At 45.1% G+C, this 17,999-nt stretch overlaps 1 protein-coding gene across 1 annotated transcript; it reads right to left on the reverse strand.

Annotated features, from left to right (window-relative positions):
• Positions 1 to 266: 266 nt before the first annotated feature.
• On the reverse strand, positions 267 to 15,867 carry LOC124336723 (alpha-1B adrenergic receptor-like). Its single transcript, XM_046790503.1, has 3 exons — positions 14,712 to 15,867; positions 11,845 to 13,009; positions 267 to 4,360 (listed from the first exon to the last, which is right to left on the reverse strand). The coding sequence occupies exons 1-3, from the start codon at positions 15,243 to 15,245 to the stop codon at positions 3,969 to 3,971; spliced, it is 2,091 nt and encodes a 696-aa protein (XP_046646459.1). The 5' UTR covers positions 15,246 to 15,867; the 3' UTR covers positions 267 to 3,968.
• Positions 15,868 to 17,999: the final 2,132 nt, after the last annotated feature.

The following is a 17,999-nucleotide window of genomic DNA, read 5'->3' on the forward strand; positions in this document are numbered from 1 at the left end:
TTCACTCTCTCCCAAAAGACGGAAACTCGACAAAATCGATAGCTTTATACATCACAAACGAATTGTTAGCTATTATTATTATTTTTTTTGTTTTTTTTTTTGAGACTCACATTGATGAGATTAGGCCATCATATGTTATACGACTCGGGCACACAAACCTGATGTCTATATGCACTAGAATAATTACGAGAAAGCAATTTCGATTCCGAGAAGAAAGAAACGACAAGGAACAATTAATATAAGGACGTCGAAGAATGTACGCGCGGTAGACTTTGTATATTTCTTCAGAGCAGTAACATGTTGTGATTGTCTCATCACTTTGGCGTCTCACATTTTAGACATATACACACACATCAGACAAAATAGGTTGTATTATGGTTATTATTCATTGCATGTACAATTATACGCGACGTCAGGATATTTACAAGTTTCTATAGGGAATCAGATCACCGTTCAAAAGATGAAGCATTTTTTCAAAATAGGGAATAAGGGGGGGGGGGGGGGCATATACTACAGACGAGGATATAGCAGAAGTCCAAAAACCATCCAAAGAAACTAAAAACAAATGCGCGTTTTTTTTTTTATTTTTGTTTTGTTTTGTCCGCACTGACGAAGTTTTTGAACGTCGTGTTGCGTTACACGTGAGCAGAAACATGATGTTGAACACACACATAAACCGGCCACTCTTATAACAACATCACTCTTTCTGGGCGACCACAAAGTAGTAATATATACACAACACATGTATACAGCACACACAAAAGCGCTGTGCAGCAGCCACCACCTTGTGCTATGGTGGCCAAGATGCATGGTGCTGGAAATCGATCGGTTGTCACTTCATCATGCTGGCGCTGGCAAACAGATTGCCTTCACTCACCTCCCCCATCCGTGATGTATAGACACAAAAAACAAAGTTTGCCTATCCTTTTTTGTATTTCCAGCGCCATCGTCAGCAGCAGACACTGATTAAATAATGCCGCCTACTGCTGCTGCTGTCGTCATAGCGGGAGAGAGACGAGTATATATATAACATTAGAGCAGAGCCTTGATGATCATCTTAGAACTTTATTTCCTCTCTCTCTCTCTCTATCTCTCTCTCTCTCCTTTGTTTTAATAAAACAAAAGTTGCAAGCGGGGCTTAAACATTGGAACGTTAAACGTGGGAGGCGTGGCCGGTTACAAGTCAACAAAACCCCGTGGCAAGTCGAAAGGTGTATGTATGAGCTCTATAATACACGGCCGAAGAGTTTAACAAGTCGTTCTTCTGGGTAGATAGCATATGTACCGAGACGTTGACATGGCTTGCCGTTGACTACTCCTCAAGGCAAAAGAAAAACAAAGTCGAAGAAATGAATAACGGAAGAGGAGGTGATGCTCTGCGCTTAACGACGGCTGATGGTCCCCTTTCGAATACTTAATATACAGGCATCGGTATATGTTCATACAGTATATATACGACGGACGTATACTGTATATTACATACAGCAGTGTGCGACAGCACATCAGGGTAAGTAAGCCGATGCGGATTAACTATGGATGCATTTAGATTCGGTGCTGCGGACCTGCTCTGTGCTGGGAAAGTGCAGACGCGACTGAATAATGTACGGACGCCTTACGCATCACTCCCACTCTTGGGCCGAGGAGAAATCCGTGCCAGCACACAAGTGCTGCTGCGGAGCTCTCCGGGTACAATATACTGACAATATAGGTGTGTATATATGATAAGAGTCTTATTATCAATTCAATGATAATCCTAATGCGATAATTCATAGTGAGCAGATCGAGTAAGACGTATAATAGAACTCAATCGATCTACACCCTATATATGCATTGAGCCTTCTGAATAATAATCTACGTATATAGTCAATTTCAGTTCATCTCGGCACAGTCACGTGTGATCGGCAAATGCTTTTCCCTTCCACACGTCAGCCATCGGCGTCAAACACGCGGCGGATACACGTGCCGTCGCTATAGACACGCTCTTCATCCGCGTAAATCGAATTGGGGGGAAAAAAGAAGAAGAAAATAAAAGAAGGACAGGGCAATCAGACACAAAAAAACTTTGCTTTTATTTTTTTTTAAATTTTATTCTCCTCTTTTTTTCCGCTTTCTTCCGTGTCGAAAAAAAAGAAGGAGGCATAGCAAGGCATAGCAGGTCCCAGATGACGCTCCCCCCTCCTCCATTCCTTGGATTCCGATTGCAATCGCGCTGGATGGTTAAATAAAAAGGGGGAAAAAAAGTTCTAGCTATTCGTATAAAGGAGTAAGTCAGCGGATCACTAAAGCTGTCAAGCCGACGGAGGAAAAAGTAAAGTCCAACGACTCGTCACAAGATGTCCAACGGTCGATCGAAAAGGGTGGAAAACTTGGCCATAAAATCTAGGCAAACAGAACCCGCGGGATCGATGATGATGCTACGCCAGCGGCAGCAACAGAAAGGAAAACGAAAGCAAACAGCAAAGAACAGGAGGGAAATATTTATATATATATATATATACCGGATTTTAAATATAAAAGAAAATGCAATAACATTAAATAAGAAAGGAAGGAAGGAAGGGAGGGAGAGGGTGAATCGTCGATTCGGTCTTCATTTGTCGTTGTTAAGTATTTGCCATGTCAATTCTCCGGCATTTTTGCGCGTCAACATTCTCATCGTATATTACTTTTGGCATACAAATATGTGCTATATAGTCTCGTATATGTACGACGTCACGCCGGAAACGCCCGTCCGTGTTCTAGATGATGTATATTCGCCTCTGCCGGCACATTTTTATTCGCCATGTCTCTTCATCGACATCAATCACCTTTGGACGAAAGAAGACGTTTCGTCGATTATATTGACCTTCTGCTCCTATGCAATCTCCGGCCGTCATAGCAATCATCATATACTATAATATACTTTGGTTTGACGTCTGTATGTAGGCCTACATGATGCAGACGTCAGCCAACGTCTAATCAAAACCGAAAATAGAATGATGGTGTTAAGCTGGATTCTAAATTATATGTGTGCAGGCTTGTTTGTAAATTAAATTGATCTCTTCATGACGCGTGATTTATCATTCCTCATGTTGGTTTCGTGATCGCCGAGGTGGTGTCCTGCTGGCAGCTGCTGGCAGCCACAATGTATAATGTCAGGCGGCAACTCGCGCCAGCCCCATCATTCATCGCGGGCGACGATTCATTTACTATGAAATAATGCGGCCTATAGTCTCTCGTCCATGTTAATCATCAGACCGGGTTCGTCTTTTCCTTTCTCTTTCCGCCGACTGTGCTCGCTGCTCGGCGCCGCAGCTCCGCGATTGTTGTCGACCGTGGCAAATCTCATTTAAGCCGCGCTAGCGTGAAGATTAACGCGGGCGCCGGACTCCGGGCTCCGGGCGCGCGCGTCTATTTAGATACGAGATTCGCATCGTGTTGAAGTATTTAACCGTATAATCTCACCTTTTGTTGGCAGCAGCAGCAACCAACATCAAAGAGAAGAGAACCTGAACAACACCCTCTCAACTGCTGGTGCTGCTGACAATACAAATCCGACTTTCATCAACATGTGAACAAGTCGCATCAATTCGTCGGCGACACAAAAGAACTTTGCCGGGCGTTGGAAGTCAATGAGCCGAGATGACTACATGTGGATGTGTTCGTCACACGGCCAACGACCAAAGAGCCACGAGCCGATGAATTTGGCAATATACACAGCAGCAGCATATAGAGTTCTTCTATAACGACTTGCGCAATTCACGCAGCTCACAAAGGGCGACTGGCGACCGGCGGGGTCGTCCTGTGTGTTTGTCGATTGTTTCTTTTAGATGTGCTGCTGCTGCTGCTCGCCTTCCTTTTCATTCGGCACTTTGTTTCTCTCCTATATGTCTGAATGAACAGTTCAACGTCATTGTTCTCCTCATTAGTCTGATGATGAAGGGCCTTGTTTATAATTGGGTCACACGGGCACTACTAGAGCAGCAGCGCTGCTAATGATCAGGTAGACTGCTAGCGCATTGATCGACGGCTCCTGCTGCTGCCGAGGACACCTGGGCTTTCGTCCTGCCAGCCATCAGGTTGGCGGCGGTGGCGACGGCTGGCGTCGAGACGTTCTCCACCGACGGGTTCCGGCTGGCCTGGCGGAAATGAGACGGTGGCGCGATGTGCGGTTGGTTGAAATGTCTTCCGGCGGCTGCCCCGGCGCTCGCCTGCGACGACGACGACCGGCCCCGGCGACCGCACAGGATCTTGGAGAAGGCCCGCTTGAATTCGCGACTCGTGCTGGCGTAGATGAACGGGTTGAGGCAGCTGTTGCAGTAGCCCAGCCAGAAGCAGCAGGAAAACAGCGGCGACGGGATGTTGCACGTTGAGCACAAAGCCTCTGCACAACAAGGAAAAAAGAAAAAAACAAAAGAAAACAACAAAATCAATCATTTTTTTATTTTTAAAGAGTTCAAAACTATGATTCTATAACTCTAACAGAGCGGAAATAATGGCAGCGTGAATCATCGTAAATATAGGTATAGATTACTGATTTTATTGCTTCGCCCGTTTGAGTTTGACGCTTTTATATATGCAAATAAGTGAGAATGGTAATGATGACATTTAATTGCTCGCTAAAAGTGAGTAGCGCTATTAACATGAAATGCCCATAAGACACCGCAAAGCTCTGTCTTTTTATAGCTACATATCATAAAGTATAGAAACCGGATTCACATCATAATGGTCTATACTATGTATCTACTATAGGCGAGGTCCGCAACAGCACAATGATCGACTCGTACTACATCACCTCGGGACAAAAGCACTTCATCATTAATATTCATTGCTGGCTGGCGTCTTTGTCTATCACAACAGAGAAATGATGAGAACATCATTATATTTCTGTTGACATGGGCCCGAGAAAATTCACCCCTCCCCATCCCAAGTGTTTGAGTTTGAGTTACACGCTAATGAGGCGGAGATTCTTGAAAAAAAATAAAGCTGATTTTCTATGCAGCTGAGAGGAGAGTCGCTCTATAGCCCCACCCCACCCCCAAAAAAATTACCCACTCATCGTACAGTTCATTGCTGATGGATTTTATGATGAGGACTGGAATTTTCTCATTTGGACTCCATTCCACTTGGCAAGTCATTTGACTATTCAACGCTCGTCTCTCCTCAAGCAGACTCGGATTTTTTGGCCGAGATTGCTGGTCTGTATGTTTGCCTCCGCTCTCTATTCGTAATTCCAATTTCAATTTGCGTGCAGGAACCCATGAGTTCTGTTTAGGCTAAGATTTTGCTGAACGCCAACAAAGAAAAAAGGGGGAAAAAAAAAAAAAAAGAACGAAAGACATTTTTGAGCAATGAATTTCGGCTCCAGCAAAGAGCGGCGGCGGGGCCAAGTCACGATAAATTAAGACGCGGCCGTTAATCTTATTTCGACGACCACGTCGTCCGTCTAGACGACGTGACTGTCTTCCCAGCCCCCCCCCCCCCACCCCACCCCAACCTATTTTTTTTTTTTTTTTTACGTAACCTATACATACATCTCTCCAGCGCGGTTAACTCGCTTTTCTGCGCGTACTATATACGTCGTAATTGATCAACGTGCGGGATCGTCTAAATCATCCGGTTGCGGCATCTATATATAAAAATGGGACGCACATCAGTATATGGCTGCAGCAGTCGCAAGTTCTTTTCTTTTTCTTTTTAAATTCTGAGTGTGTGTCTCAATTCCCATTGCGTCCGACTCGTAGAGAAAGAGAGAGAGAGAAAGAAAGAAACTGAATCGCTTTGATTAAAAAAAAGGACGCGTCTAATCAATCAGTCCAGTCTCCCAGCACAAAAGAGAACGCAGCAGTGTGCGCTGCTGCCAAAAGGGTTTCCGGTGACGTTTTCAACGTTCGTATTCTCCGTTGGCTTGTAATATATTAGAGGCGTATAATATAGGACTATATATATAGATCCCTCTTTCTCCTCCACATCAGTATATAGGAATCATTGATACGCATTTCATTAATCAGTTGAGCCCGGGTTGATCTGAGACGAGATCGCATCACGTATAGATAGGAGAGAGAGAAGGTCAGCAGCACATGATCAACAGATCCGATCATCAACCCCCCACTTCTTTCTTTCCCAAGTATAATAATAGTCAGTTCTGCTCGCTGTTCATTCGGGCGTATACAACAGACTCGAGGCGAGATATATAATATATACCGGTAACGTTTATATTCCGGAATATATATTGTGTATAATTGAAAATATAGTTGCTGGATATAAATCCCGCTCTATACATCTATTGATGCCGTCTGAGCGTGAGCAATCGGGACTTGTGTCCCTCCTCCCTGGGGGTGATTAATATGGAATCCATAGAAAAGGATAACGGCAAGACTGAAAGGGCATAGGCCTACTATATATATAGTCAACATATATACAGACGAGAGTCTCTTATTCTACTATTGAATCCCATATCAAATTGCATAATAGTGATGGCTATATATATATAGCCTATCAGATTCCATGACGTGCGTCCATCATCATTGCTGCATGGGATATACTGGGAATTGTTGGCGAGTAGCTGTTTAGTGCAGATCGAAGACGCCGTATTGTGCACTTGAAACAATACGTAATTTCAATCGCTGGGAGGCAGACGTTTATCCCTATCTACTCGAATAATGTGCAAGGCTATATAAGCATTATTCTGAGAGAAATGATTTAATTAAATTATTATTAATAATGATTTGATTAAGTAATGAAATTTCTTGAAATTAATAATTAAGACATTTCATGGGGGCACAATTAAATGTGTATATTAGGACGTGTAACTACAATTCCAGATAATTTTATAATAGCTTGGATGATATCGGTGCAATGGGAATTTGGAGATGTTGATTGGATGTGCGGACTGCGTAAATGTGGGTCATTCGATATTATATGAACGAGATGCAGACTCCGCGATTATACGTACGTTACTATGCAGTATATATATAGTCCCCCACCCCTCCCCCACATGTTGTGCAAGTCTGTAACCATTCCATCTTTCTCGTCAGTCTCGAGGCATTCCCTTTTATTCCCGCGCTTATAGTTATATAATCACACAACTGCGCCAGGACGAGGAGTCGAGGAACGAAAGCCAAGCCCATCAAGCGGAGATTACGAACGCGGGACTATCCCCCGTCATATATTACAGAGAATCACTGCCAACGCTGCTGCAGATAAGAGAGAGAAAATAAGTCTTTCGGTGTATATACTATATATAAGAAACCTTTTATACAGCAGCCTTTATATTCCGTGTATAATTTTCCTCGTCACAAAATCGTTGCGCATGCAACAACCACCACAACAGTATACCGGCGCGCGCTCATCTGCTCTCTGCTCTGGCTGCCGTCGATGATATACAGCAATCAAAAGGAAATTATGCGCAGTCTGTACATTTTTACGGCTCAGTTCCCCTGATGGATGAATCGGTAGTGAGCCGACATACTATAGATACTACGCCAGAACGGGAGAGTATATAATAGCGAGATAAAAAAAAATACCATCACTGAACGTCACTGATGTGCACGAGAAAGGAGTTCATTTTCGAATGCTGTGGCACTGAGAAATCAATCGAGCCGCTGCATCTACTTTGGCATTCGCGCTATATATCCTATATAAAGCTGCGATGTGTCTAGTTTATACTATCGTTATCCCGCTGAAGCCCCGGCTATGCATCACCCCTACATTACATCAAATCTGACTTCATTCACCTATCGATTCCTCTCCTCTTTTCCCATATAGTCACGTTAACTGCAGCTGGATGCTCACGCTGCTGCAGCCATTTGCGGATACCCAAAGTGGTTTGGCACTAAAATATTCCGGTATATTTTGTATAGCAAGATAGAGAGCGGAGAAGGGCGAGAGCTATACTATTAGTACGCGTACGTACTCCAAACAAATTCGCTTGCGCGGTCTCATCAACTATCTACTTCTGTCCGGCAGGGCCAGCAGCACACAGTATTATATAGCTATATATATTATTCAACAATTCAACCTCAATTAAGGAATGTGCACTTGATGGAGTGCCTTTGTATATATGCTGTCCATGCTGCGCGCTACTGCTGTTTTACCGAACTCCATATAGACAATATAGACTTTGTTATTGGCTGTGTTTGCCATATGCCATCCATTTCTATATAGGCGACGGCATCACGCAGTAGATACAGCAGCAGCAGCTAGCGCAAACGTTGTAGAGAGGAGCCAACAAGGAAAGTCTATTTGGAAAAGGCAACTTATTGCCAGCAGCGTTGCTGGGTCAAATCTCAGTTGGCTGGTTTTTCAAAGTCGAATTTTATATGCAAACAAACCAGCGGGCGCGGTGCGGCCTGGCTGTTTGCTCACCTTAAATTTTTATTGGCCACCGCCAGGAGCGCGGCGGCAGAGACTAGGCCTATATATCCGTCGTGATGTGTAGACGATGTGGACAAATCTCGTTAACAAGCCACATTGCCCTCGTCGCAACCTCGGGCATTATCGACCGAGCATTGCAACAGTTTTATAGTGCTCCTATTATACTTTCAAAGCCAATGGAGCGGATAGATGATGCCGAAGCTCAACAAACTGAATCATCATTGCCAAATGCAGCACTGTAATTATTCCCCCCATCAAGTCCTGCCTGTCTGCCTTGATGTACTCTCGCTATATGTACACAGAGCCTGTAAACAACCGTAAACAACGAAAACTGAATATTCTTCCTCCTCTCAGAAGAAAGGAGATAAGAAAGAAAAGGAAGAAAAAAAACAAAAAACACGTAACACGTTATTATACAAGGGTTGAGGAGCGGCCTGTAAATGACCTATAAAAGTGTTTTGCGATGGCCCGTTTTCACGCCATCGCAAGCGGATGGCTGACGGTCGTTCGACGCGAATTTATTTAGTGTGTATTTAGCAACCGAGAGCTGCATGGTGGCAATTCCCTCCCCCCTCCCCAAAAAAAAACGGATTATCTTCAATGAAAATGTGTCTCATCGTCTTGCTCATCGTTGGGAACATGCACCAACGGTTTTTCCGTGCTGGAGGCGACTTGACTTGAGAAATTATCACGTCAGTAACCATCAACCGCCAGTCCTGGGGCGAGGGAGGAAGAAGCAAAGGCTCTCTGGTGTGATGTGCTTATTTTATAGCATGTTACAACTTCCCATTATTCTAAATTGTAAACTCCGCGCTTGAATAAGTATTTGATCGATGAAGTCAACGTCGGCCATTTGCTGGCTGTTGGGAGACATGCATACATAGGACTTTATATCTCCTCCCAAAAATAAAGACAAATTCCTAAAACATTACCCGTGTATTGTTTATGCAACACCAGTATGAAAGAAAAACCCATACATATAAAATTAAAGGAAAGCCCTTTGCATAAAGCGCATAGGCTTGCGCATATAAGTTGAAGAAAACAAAATAAATTGTTCCTTTTTTTTCCTAAAAAAACGTCATGTTGGATATTTGGAACGGAGATAGATAGTTGACTCAATTTCCGAAAAATAAAGAACTTGTTATAACTCGACATGTGCAGTCCCTTAGTAGAAAAATGTCGTAGACAGAGCCCGTTTTTCATCCTCCAGATAAATATATATAGTCCGGAGTCGTGTATCGGCACGTTTAGGTTTTGACAACGCGTGCAGTTGCTGTGCACTTTAGCGATAGACAGCGGCAACAGGGGAGGAGGATGGCGATATGAAATTGAGATATTGCAACAAAAGAAAGACCCTCACTGATATAACGGGTTATAACCAGAGGAATAACCAGTTCACATGTCTGAGGGTATCACGTCTTGCAATAGTTTATGAATAACTTTGTCCTACATAGATATATGTAAAAGCTGTCATAAGTATACTTATGATTTATTGCATGGAATTGATACCGACTGAGGTACGTTCTAGTTGTCCAAAAAAATGAAAAAAACAATCACTATACATTATAAGAACTTACTCAAATCTTCCTCGATTCGGCATTATAGCTATATTCTTTTTCCTTTGCCCACTTATTTTTCAATCGGGTGAAAGCGCATGATATTATTTTGCTGTAAGAAAATTGGCTATATTATTGAAGTGAAATTAAAGTTCAGAAAGAGCAGGAACAACAACCGCATTGACGTCAGCACGGCGCCCGGCAGAGACTCTCATGCCTCGTTTGATGCAGCAGCGCAGCACTATTATCGTTCACAGTGCGTGAATGCGAAGCAGCAACACACTTGCGCAGCAAATGATGAGGTTGTCTTGACAAAACTTTTACTTTTTCAAGAGAACTTAATTGTACAGTACGTTGTATACATATACAGTTTCTTCGTATATGCAAATACAACACGTATATAAACGGTGTCAAGCAGGGCCAAGTTTTTAGAACATATGTGACGCGAAGTAAACGGGGGGGGGGGAAATAATAGCCCGCTCTATTCAAATAATGAAATGCATCTTTTAAAAAGCCGATTAGGTTAGATAATAAAGACTCTCTAAATTGAAGCTGCATATTACTAATGCATCGTAACGTAATCATATGCTGTTGTGAGACGGAGAGCGCCGAGATTCGACTGAAACCTTGCTGATGGTATAGTTTCTCCGAAACGTTATTTGGGGATTCTAACGATGTTGAGAGTGCAGCATTGACGGCCTCTTTGAAATACTTATTTTTACTGCATTCGCCAAGATACGGTCCTGACTATGTATACACACACATCTCTTATTGCATTTCCCCCTTTTTCAAATGGTCTCCTTGCTGTGGCTATTAACATATCTTGTACAGTCCGCGTCTATTACACATCCGCTTATCTCAGCGAACGTATAAATTTGGGTCCTTTTGTGTATCGTACAAGTATCTACTCGGAACTGCTAGGATATATCCTTACATCTACATTATTCTCTTTACATGTACATGGTGGTAGTAATATGTAGTAATAGTAATATGCTTATTCTCTATATGGTTAATAGTGGCCCACGTTGGTTGTCATGTATGTTATAGTGCCATATTCTACCGAATTGTTTACAGAAATACTAAAAATATGAGACGACGATTGCCGAGCACTCCAGCCAGTCATATATGCTGCCACACACGGCTGGTTAAACATCTATTAGCCTGCTGGCTGCCGCTGTTGCGGCTATTTTTGGTACCGTAATAACACAACAAAAGTGGGCGGTCGAATAAATTTGGAGGTTTGCTCTTTTCATTCTCCTACTCTCAAGAAATACTACACAAGTTCCCGGTCCTTTTTTTTTTCTTTCTTTTTGTTTTATATGTTCCAGTGTTCCTGACAGATATATATATAGTCCAGCAGTTAGTTGTCTATATACCGCCCCCCCCCCCCCCGTGCTGCTGCCATCATCTCAATTTCCCCGGCCACAGTATATGTCATTACTATCGTGGTCCTCCTATCAAGTTTCTTCTCCGTTCCTTTTATTCCGTAAGGATGCGCTCTTTATAGTCGGCTCGCCTTCATCAAGCCCACAGAAAAGAAAAAAGAAAAAGAGGACAAAAAAATACTTGACTCTGATCTTCCCAACTTAGGGGCTTTTAAAACGCCCCCAGTCATACGCACGTCACAATAGAACGCCTCCCCAACCGGGGGCCCCTTCACGCAATCAACGGGCGGCCTACGTCGATCTCAACGCGTCTTCTCAATCAAACAAATCAACTCGGATGAGAAGCTCAGCAGCAGAGGCCTAATTTTTCATTCAAGATTTAAATTTTATTTAAATCTATATTGCTCAGACTGTGTGTCAGGAAAATAAGACCCTTGGTTTTCTGCTTAGATTTCAAATGCAGAAAGAATCCCTGCATTATCCGCATGAAGTAGTGTCAGTCCAACACTTATAATAAGCTATATTATATGATGGTCTAATAATCTACTCACCAACGGGTAAAATGACGAAGAAGGGGAACCAGCAGAGTAGAAAAGCTCCGACAACAATTCCCAGCGTTTTGGCGGCTTTCTTCTGGCGCCGGAATTTGAACATCTTGGCCGACAAGCCGGTGCTGCTGCCGCCACCGGAAAACGCGGTGGCCGTCGTCGTCACTGTCAACGTGGGTCCCGACGACGCTGTCGTCGTGACCGAGTTGGTCGTCGTCGTGCTGGAAGGCCGCCTCGATGATGAATTCTTCCTCTGGAAGTGGTGCACCAGGCTTTTCTTTTTGATTACTGGGCTGGCAGTGGCCAGTTCGTTGAGGTCCTTGGCCAGCTCGCTGTTCAGCGGCGGCGGCGAAGTGTCCAGCTGCTGCTGCTGCTGCTGCTGCTGCAGTGACGTCTGCGGTGATGAGCGGCAATTTTTGTTATTTTTGCTGCGCGAAGAAGTGGAAGATCGATCACTGATGTTTGCCGACGAGTCGAAGGCAGACGGGCGAGGGACCGAACGGCCTTTGCCCACATGAAGATGATTGTTGGGCGACGGGCGGTGGTGGTGGTGATGGTGGCCGAGAGTCGTCGTCGCCACCGTTTTCATGGGATTGGCACGTCCCACGTGAACCCGCAAAGTTAAAACTTCACTGCCACTGAGCGACGAAGTGGATTTGTCCGTCTTGGTCCCGCTCTCCAGGAATTTGGTCTGCTTGACGGCCGTCCGGTAGATGCGCCAATAGATGGCCAAAATGATGAGCGTAGGCAAATAGAAGGAGCCGATGGTGGAGAAGAGGACGTAGGCTTTCTCCTTGTTGACATTGCAGGCCTGCAGTTCGGCCGAGTCCAGCAGCAGAATTCCGGCCGTCGGTAAGCTGCTGGTAGCCGCTGGTGACGCGGTTGACGTCTCATTACCGGCTCCCGTCGACGAGGAATCAGCACTGCGCTCTTTCCAGCCCAAGAGCGGGCCGATGCTGATGGACAAAGAGGAGATCCAAACGATCAGGCAGAGGACGGTGGAGCGCTTGGCCGTCACGATGGAATAGTAATTCAGCGGCCGGGTCACGCCGATGTAGCGGTCGACGGAAATGACGCAGAGCGACATGATGGACGCCGTGCAGCAGAGGACGTCCACCGCCGCCCAGACGTCGCAAAAGATGGGGCCGAAATACCAGTTGCCCGTCACCTGCAAATCAAAAAAGTCAGACGCACATCTATAATATTTAATCGACATATGCGAGATGATGATGGATTGACGTCATGCAAATAACGACTACTCTCTCCTCTCCTCTCTAATCGTTCCTGAAAGACACACTAACAGCCACAGCAGCAGGCCAACGACATTAATAAATGAGCGAGACTAGCGTCCTACACACTTTTTTTTCCCACCTTTGATGCTCCTGGTGCGACACGGTTTGATTAATGAAGGGGAAACTGCCATTATACCGCCATGGCGGAGGTGTGTCTTTCCGTTCAGTGACGTCATTTCAATATAGTCGCGGAAAAAACGGAAGGCTGTCGTGTTGCGGTTCTGTGTGGTCGAGTTGGGTTGGAGTTAAGACTCTTAAGACTTTGGTTGGTTGCTCGCCGTTTCCTTTTTGTTTCAACATTTCTCTCTCGGGCGCTATAATCTCTTTACTGTGAGCCGGACCTCCCCCAGTCAAGAGAGAGAGAGAGAAAGTCAAGAGAGTCAACAACAGCCGCACCACCACAGCAGCAGCAGGAACCCAGAAAAAGAATATAAATGCGTCTCGTCTCTCACTCGGTTATGTCTCTTTTGTCTCGCCAGTTTATTTATTTTTTTCCAGCTCTTTTTCCGTTTCTATTTTAGCGTCCCGTCACATCAATATATAGACTATATACGCGCACGGAAAGGGGAAAAAAAAAGTGCTCTGCTGCTGTTTGCTAAGCGTCCTCACTCCCAGATATATCTATACAGCATCTTCCCATATAGTATTATATAAGAGCCTTTCAGCACAGCAAAGGCGCTTGTTTGGTGTATGGACTTCCGCTGCTCGATCCCATCAAGATTCATCTTCCTGGCGGGGCCCGTTCATTCGCCGATGTTTTGGGGGGGAGGGGGGGGGGGCGTTCTTATTTGATGGCGGCTGTGTGCATTCCTGAGAATGTGTCGAGTGCTATTTTAAAAAGAAGGAAAAGGAAAAAAAAACAAACATCACCTCCCTGCTCCATTCAAGTTGCCATTTAGACGACTCGACGAGCATATCCTGCTTGTTGGGTTGGCACCCACGACTTTGGGTGAGAGAGGAGTATGGCGCTCGTTTGTTGAATGTCTTCGGCGAACGAGGAAAGACGAGATATATATATGATATTATATAAGTATACATAACTCCGAAAATAAGAAGACAACTCTTAGCGGCTGTGCTGCTGCTGCAGAAATAATATACGTACATATGCTGAACGTGCTGAGCTGCTTAGGTGGAAGATGAAGCATATACTCACGACCCATAAATCAGACCAGCTTTTCCTAATGCCAGCCCATTGCTTGCTGCACATATGCATATATGCAGTGCGTCTGTGCCCCTAGGCATTTATGCCAACCAGCCTTTCTTCCATTCTTTTTCGAGTATTGATTTACAAAATTCCCAAGACTTGTACTAGATTCCAATGCTATAGGAGGCTGCCTATACACTATATAATAAGACACGATGCATCCAGTTGCAGCAGCAACCAAAATACCGACATATTGCTTTCACAGCAGCGCGCGGGGAGCGAAAGGGATCACTTTTGAAATTGATCTCGAATTCCATCGAGAGTCGAGGCAGAGAGGGAAAAAAAAACACACCATCAGACTTAAATAAAAAGGGAGGACGAGAGAGCGAGCGAAATAAGCTCACGTCTTGGTTGTTATCCTATGTCTATGATACCTCTAAAGTCGCCGAAAAGGGTAGAACGAGGAATCCCAGGAGCAGGTCGGCCACGGCGAGATTGGCGATCAGAATGTGGGTGGGACCTCGCAGATTGGAGTTGAAGAGAACGGCGGCCAAGATCAGCAAATTGCCGCCGATGGTGAGGAGGACGATGACGGACAAGGCCACGGCCACGACCAGCGACATCCAGTTCATGCTGGCGGCCAGCGACGCTGAGGCGTCTGTTGGGGATATGGCGGCACTCATCGACGTCGATTCGCCATTCATCAATAGGACGGCCAGTCCGGAGCCAAGCCGGGCCAAGCCGTCCTGCTGCTCTGTGGCAGATGCTGCAGTAATAGTAGTAGTATTGCCAACGCCACTCATGCTGCTGCTGTCATCCACCGAGCCAATTATTCGGGCGTCTTCCGGGACGTTGATCGAATTCAAATACAAGACACTCTCTCCTTCGCCAGCACCACCACCTCCTCCTATTGCATTGCTCAGATTTCTGGCCATCAAATCCACGACGGACATGACGAGCGGATGCATTCTTCCTCTGGCTCATACGCGATCCGGTTGTCCACAAAGACGACTCGTCCGATCACTTTCATGTACACGCAGACACACTCTCCGCTGCTCCTGGTATATATTAGTGTTGATTCAGTGCGGATGGAGTCAACAAAGTCCGCTGGTTGAAGGCCGTGCCAGTGCTCCTGCTGCAGTGCAAATGAAGCTGGACACGAAATAACTCAAAGCAAACGGAATCCATTAGTTTTGCAATCTGCAATCGGTAGCGCGATAGCAAATGTTGGGCACGACCAGTGGGAAATCCGACAAATGCTCCATGTTCTCGGTTATTATTGTTGTTGAAAGCCGAAGAAGCCAAAAGGCAAAACGAAACCATGCAAGACGGAGCACCGAATCTCTAAGCGACGTGCGCAGACGATATAATAACTGACACTGCTGTTGTTGTTGTTTGTGGAACGGTCACCAACTCTTTCGCTTATTCGCCGCCACCGCCGCACTCATCGCCACACATGCGAAAATCAACAAACGGGGAAATGAAATCTTGACGCTCTTCCGCGCAGCATGCACACGAGAGATGAAATAACAATCGGAAAGGGAACGAGACGAGACGAGAATCGTCGTTGCGGAGCTGAGCGAGACCGCGGACGACGAGGTGGCGCAACGGACTGACAGTGGTGCAAAACCCAAGGACGAAGGCGAGTCGGCCCGGATGCGCGCCGCTTTCCCGTTTATCCAGGGAGGGGGGGGGGGGGCGGCGCGCGGAAGGACCCGACACTCTGTGCCACGCACATTCAGCACACATCCCCCCCTTCCACCTCTCCTTCCAGCAATATACAACATGATGTAGAGAGACACAATGCCCAGTGTATTAAACCCCCAGACAGACCACGGCATATACTTTGCACTCATCTACAATAAAGCTCCACTCGTGCAAAATAAAAGAGTGCAGCAGCAAGCATAGACAATCGAACAGTCCTGCTGCGGATGTGCTGGAGCTGACCCAAAGCACAACTATCCGATCTATTCGAAACTGCCCTCTCTCTCTTGCTGTCTTGCTGCTGTGCCATTATTTATGTCTGAGTTATAGTCTGTACAATGGGCGGTGCAACTGTGCAAGGTCGAGATGCCATTTTTATGAATTTCTGTATATACAGGGCAGCCCAGCGCTGTATATTATACCTATACATATACACACAGCAGCAGCGGCGGGAAAACGAATATAACGCGCGCTCTAATTCAAGTTTGGCGCCATCCAATCAGGAGGAAACACTCAGACTGTTGGCATTAAACTTGGCGATTTCGAATGCTTCCGTCGGCATCGCTCAAACTCGGTAACAATTTGCGTGCGGTTGATAATGGTGGTGGCGAAACCCCGCGGGAGCGATGCCACTTTTGAGTCCAACTATTACTCCCCTATAATAAAATGTTAGCCAGTTGCATGCGCCATAGTCGTTACATGCAAACTCCTTTCTCCGCCCCCGGAGTCGTAATAATATCGTGTACGCGATTAAGATCATCCTCCCACGACTTTATAGGTTATCTTAATGTCGCAACACACTTGAGCGTGTAGACGACCATCAGCGTTGCCATGGCAATGCCAATCGAGACGGCGCTTTTTGATATGTCCTCGCGACGAATGGAAGCAGTACAGTGTGTATCCGGCAAACATCAATCGACGTTTCCAGTTGGATTGCATTATAGATAAGTTGCATGATATGCTGGGCGCAACATGATCGGCTTCCAAAAACAAGTGGAAATCCTGCTGCTGGCACAATTGGACAGACATCGGCATCAGCATCAGTTATTGTCGAATTTCCGAGGCTTCTTCTTCTTTTTTTTTCCCCTTTTCGGATTTCGCTATATATTCGCTCACGTTTTATTTGTTGTGTGTGATACACGCCAAATCAAATATTTAGCCACTCTATAGACAGCATATACCGTGTTTGAGCCGTCTTTCGTGCGATAGATTCCCATCACAAAAAAGTTCAATCCTGCATCGTCTGGCCATTCCCATTGCCCGTGTTGGCATTAAATACTGTGTGGCTGCTGACCTGCAAGAAATAGCAGACGAGGCCAGACCACAACAGCATGCAAATGCTCGCCGGTCTTTTAGTCTGGCTTCAAAGTGTACATAGAAGCTAGTCTATATCTGAATGAAAAACAGAAATTCCGACTTCAGCAGCGTTGTACTGATTTTAAAAAGAAATAGTAATAAAGGAACTACACTTTGAAAAATCAATAATTTTCGATACAATAGTCTAGAACTCTACATCTATAGTTCATGGACATAAAAGCATGTCTCAGCCTTCTCTTTTCATTTAGCAACTTCCACGACGAGGTAAAATATAGTCAAAACAACTTTTAAAAGCACCCTTTGTAGGATTTCTATGAAGCCAGTTGGAAGCCAGCAGAAGTATGTACAGTGTACACTATAAAAGTCGGAATCACCAAATGTAAAAATAGTAGAGCTGCTGAATAAAAATAATTGTGTACCGGCACGCATTAAGTATTGATTGCATGTCTAAAGTCCGTGGCCATTTGCGTGGGAGCCGCTGAAATCGGTAAATCACCAGCATCACCCGAACGAAATTATACAGCGATATATATCCTTTATCCGGTGTATCCTCTATACCCCGCACTGACACCAGTAAATCCTACAAGATGAATATTCATCGAATAAAACTATTTATATATTGTCCACTATATAGAATCCCACCGTGCACGGGCGGTGTGTGATTAAATTCATGCGTGCGTGTTATTATGACGACCTAATCC

Source organism: Daphnia pulicaria, chromosome 4 (assembly GCF_021234035.1).
Source record: "Daphnia pulicaria isolate SC F1-1A chromosome 4, SC_F0-13Bv2, whole genome shotgun sequence".
NCBI lineage: Eukaryota > Metazoa > Arthropoda > Branchiopoda > Diplostraca > Daphniidae > Daphnia > Daphnia pulicaria.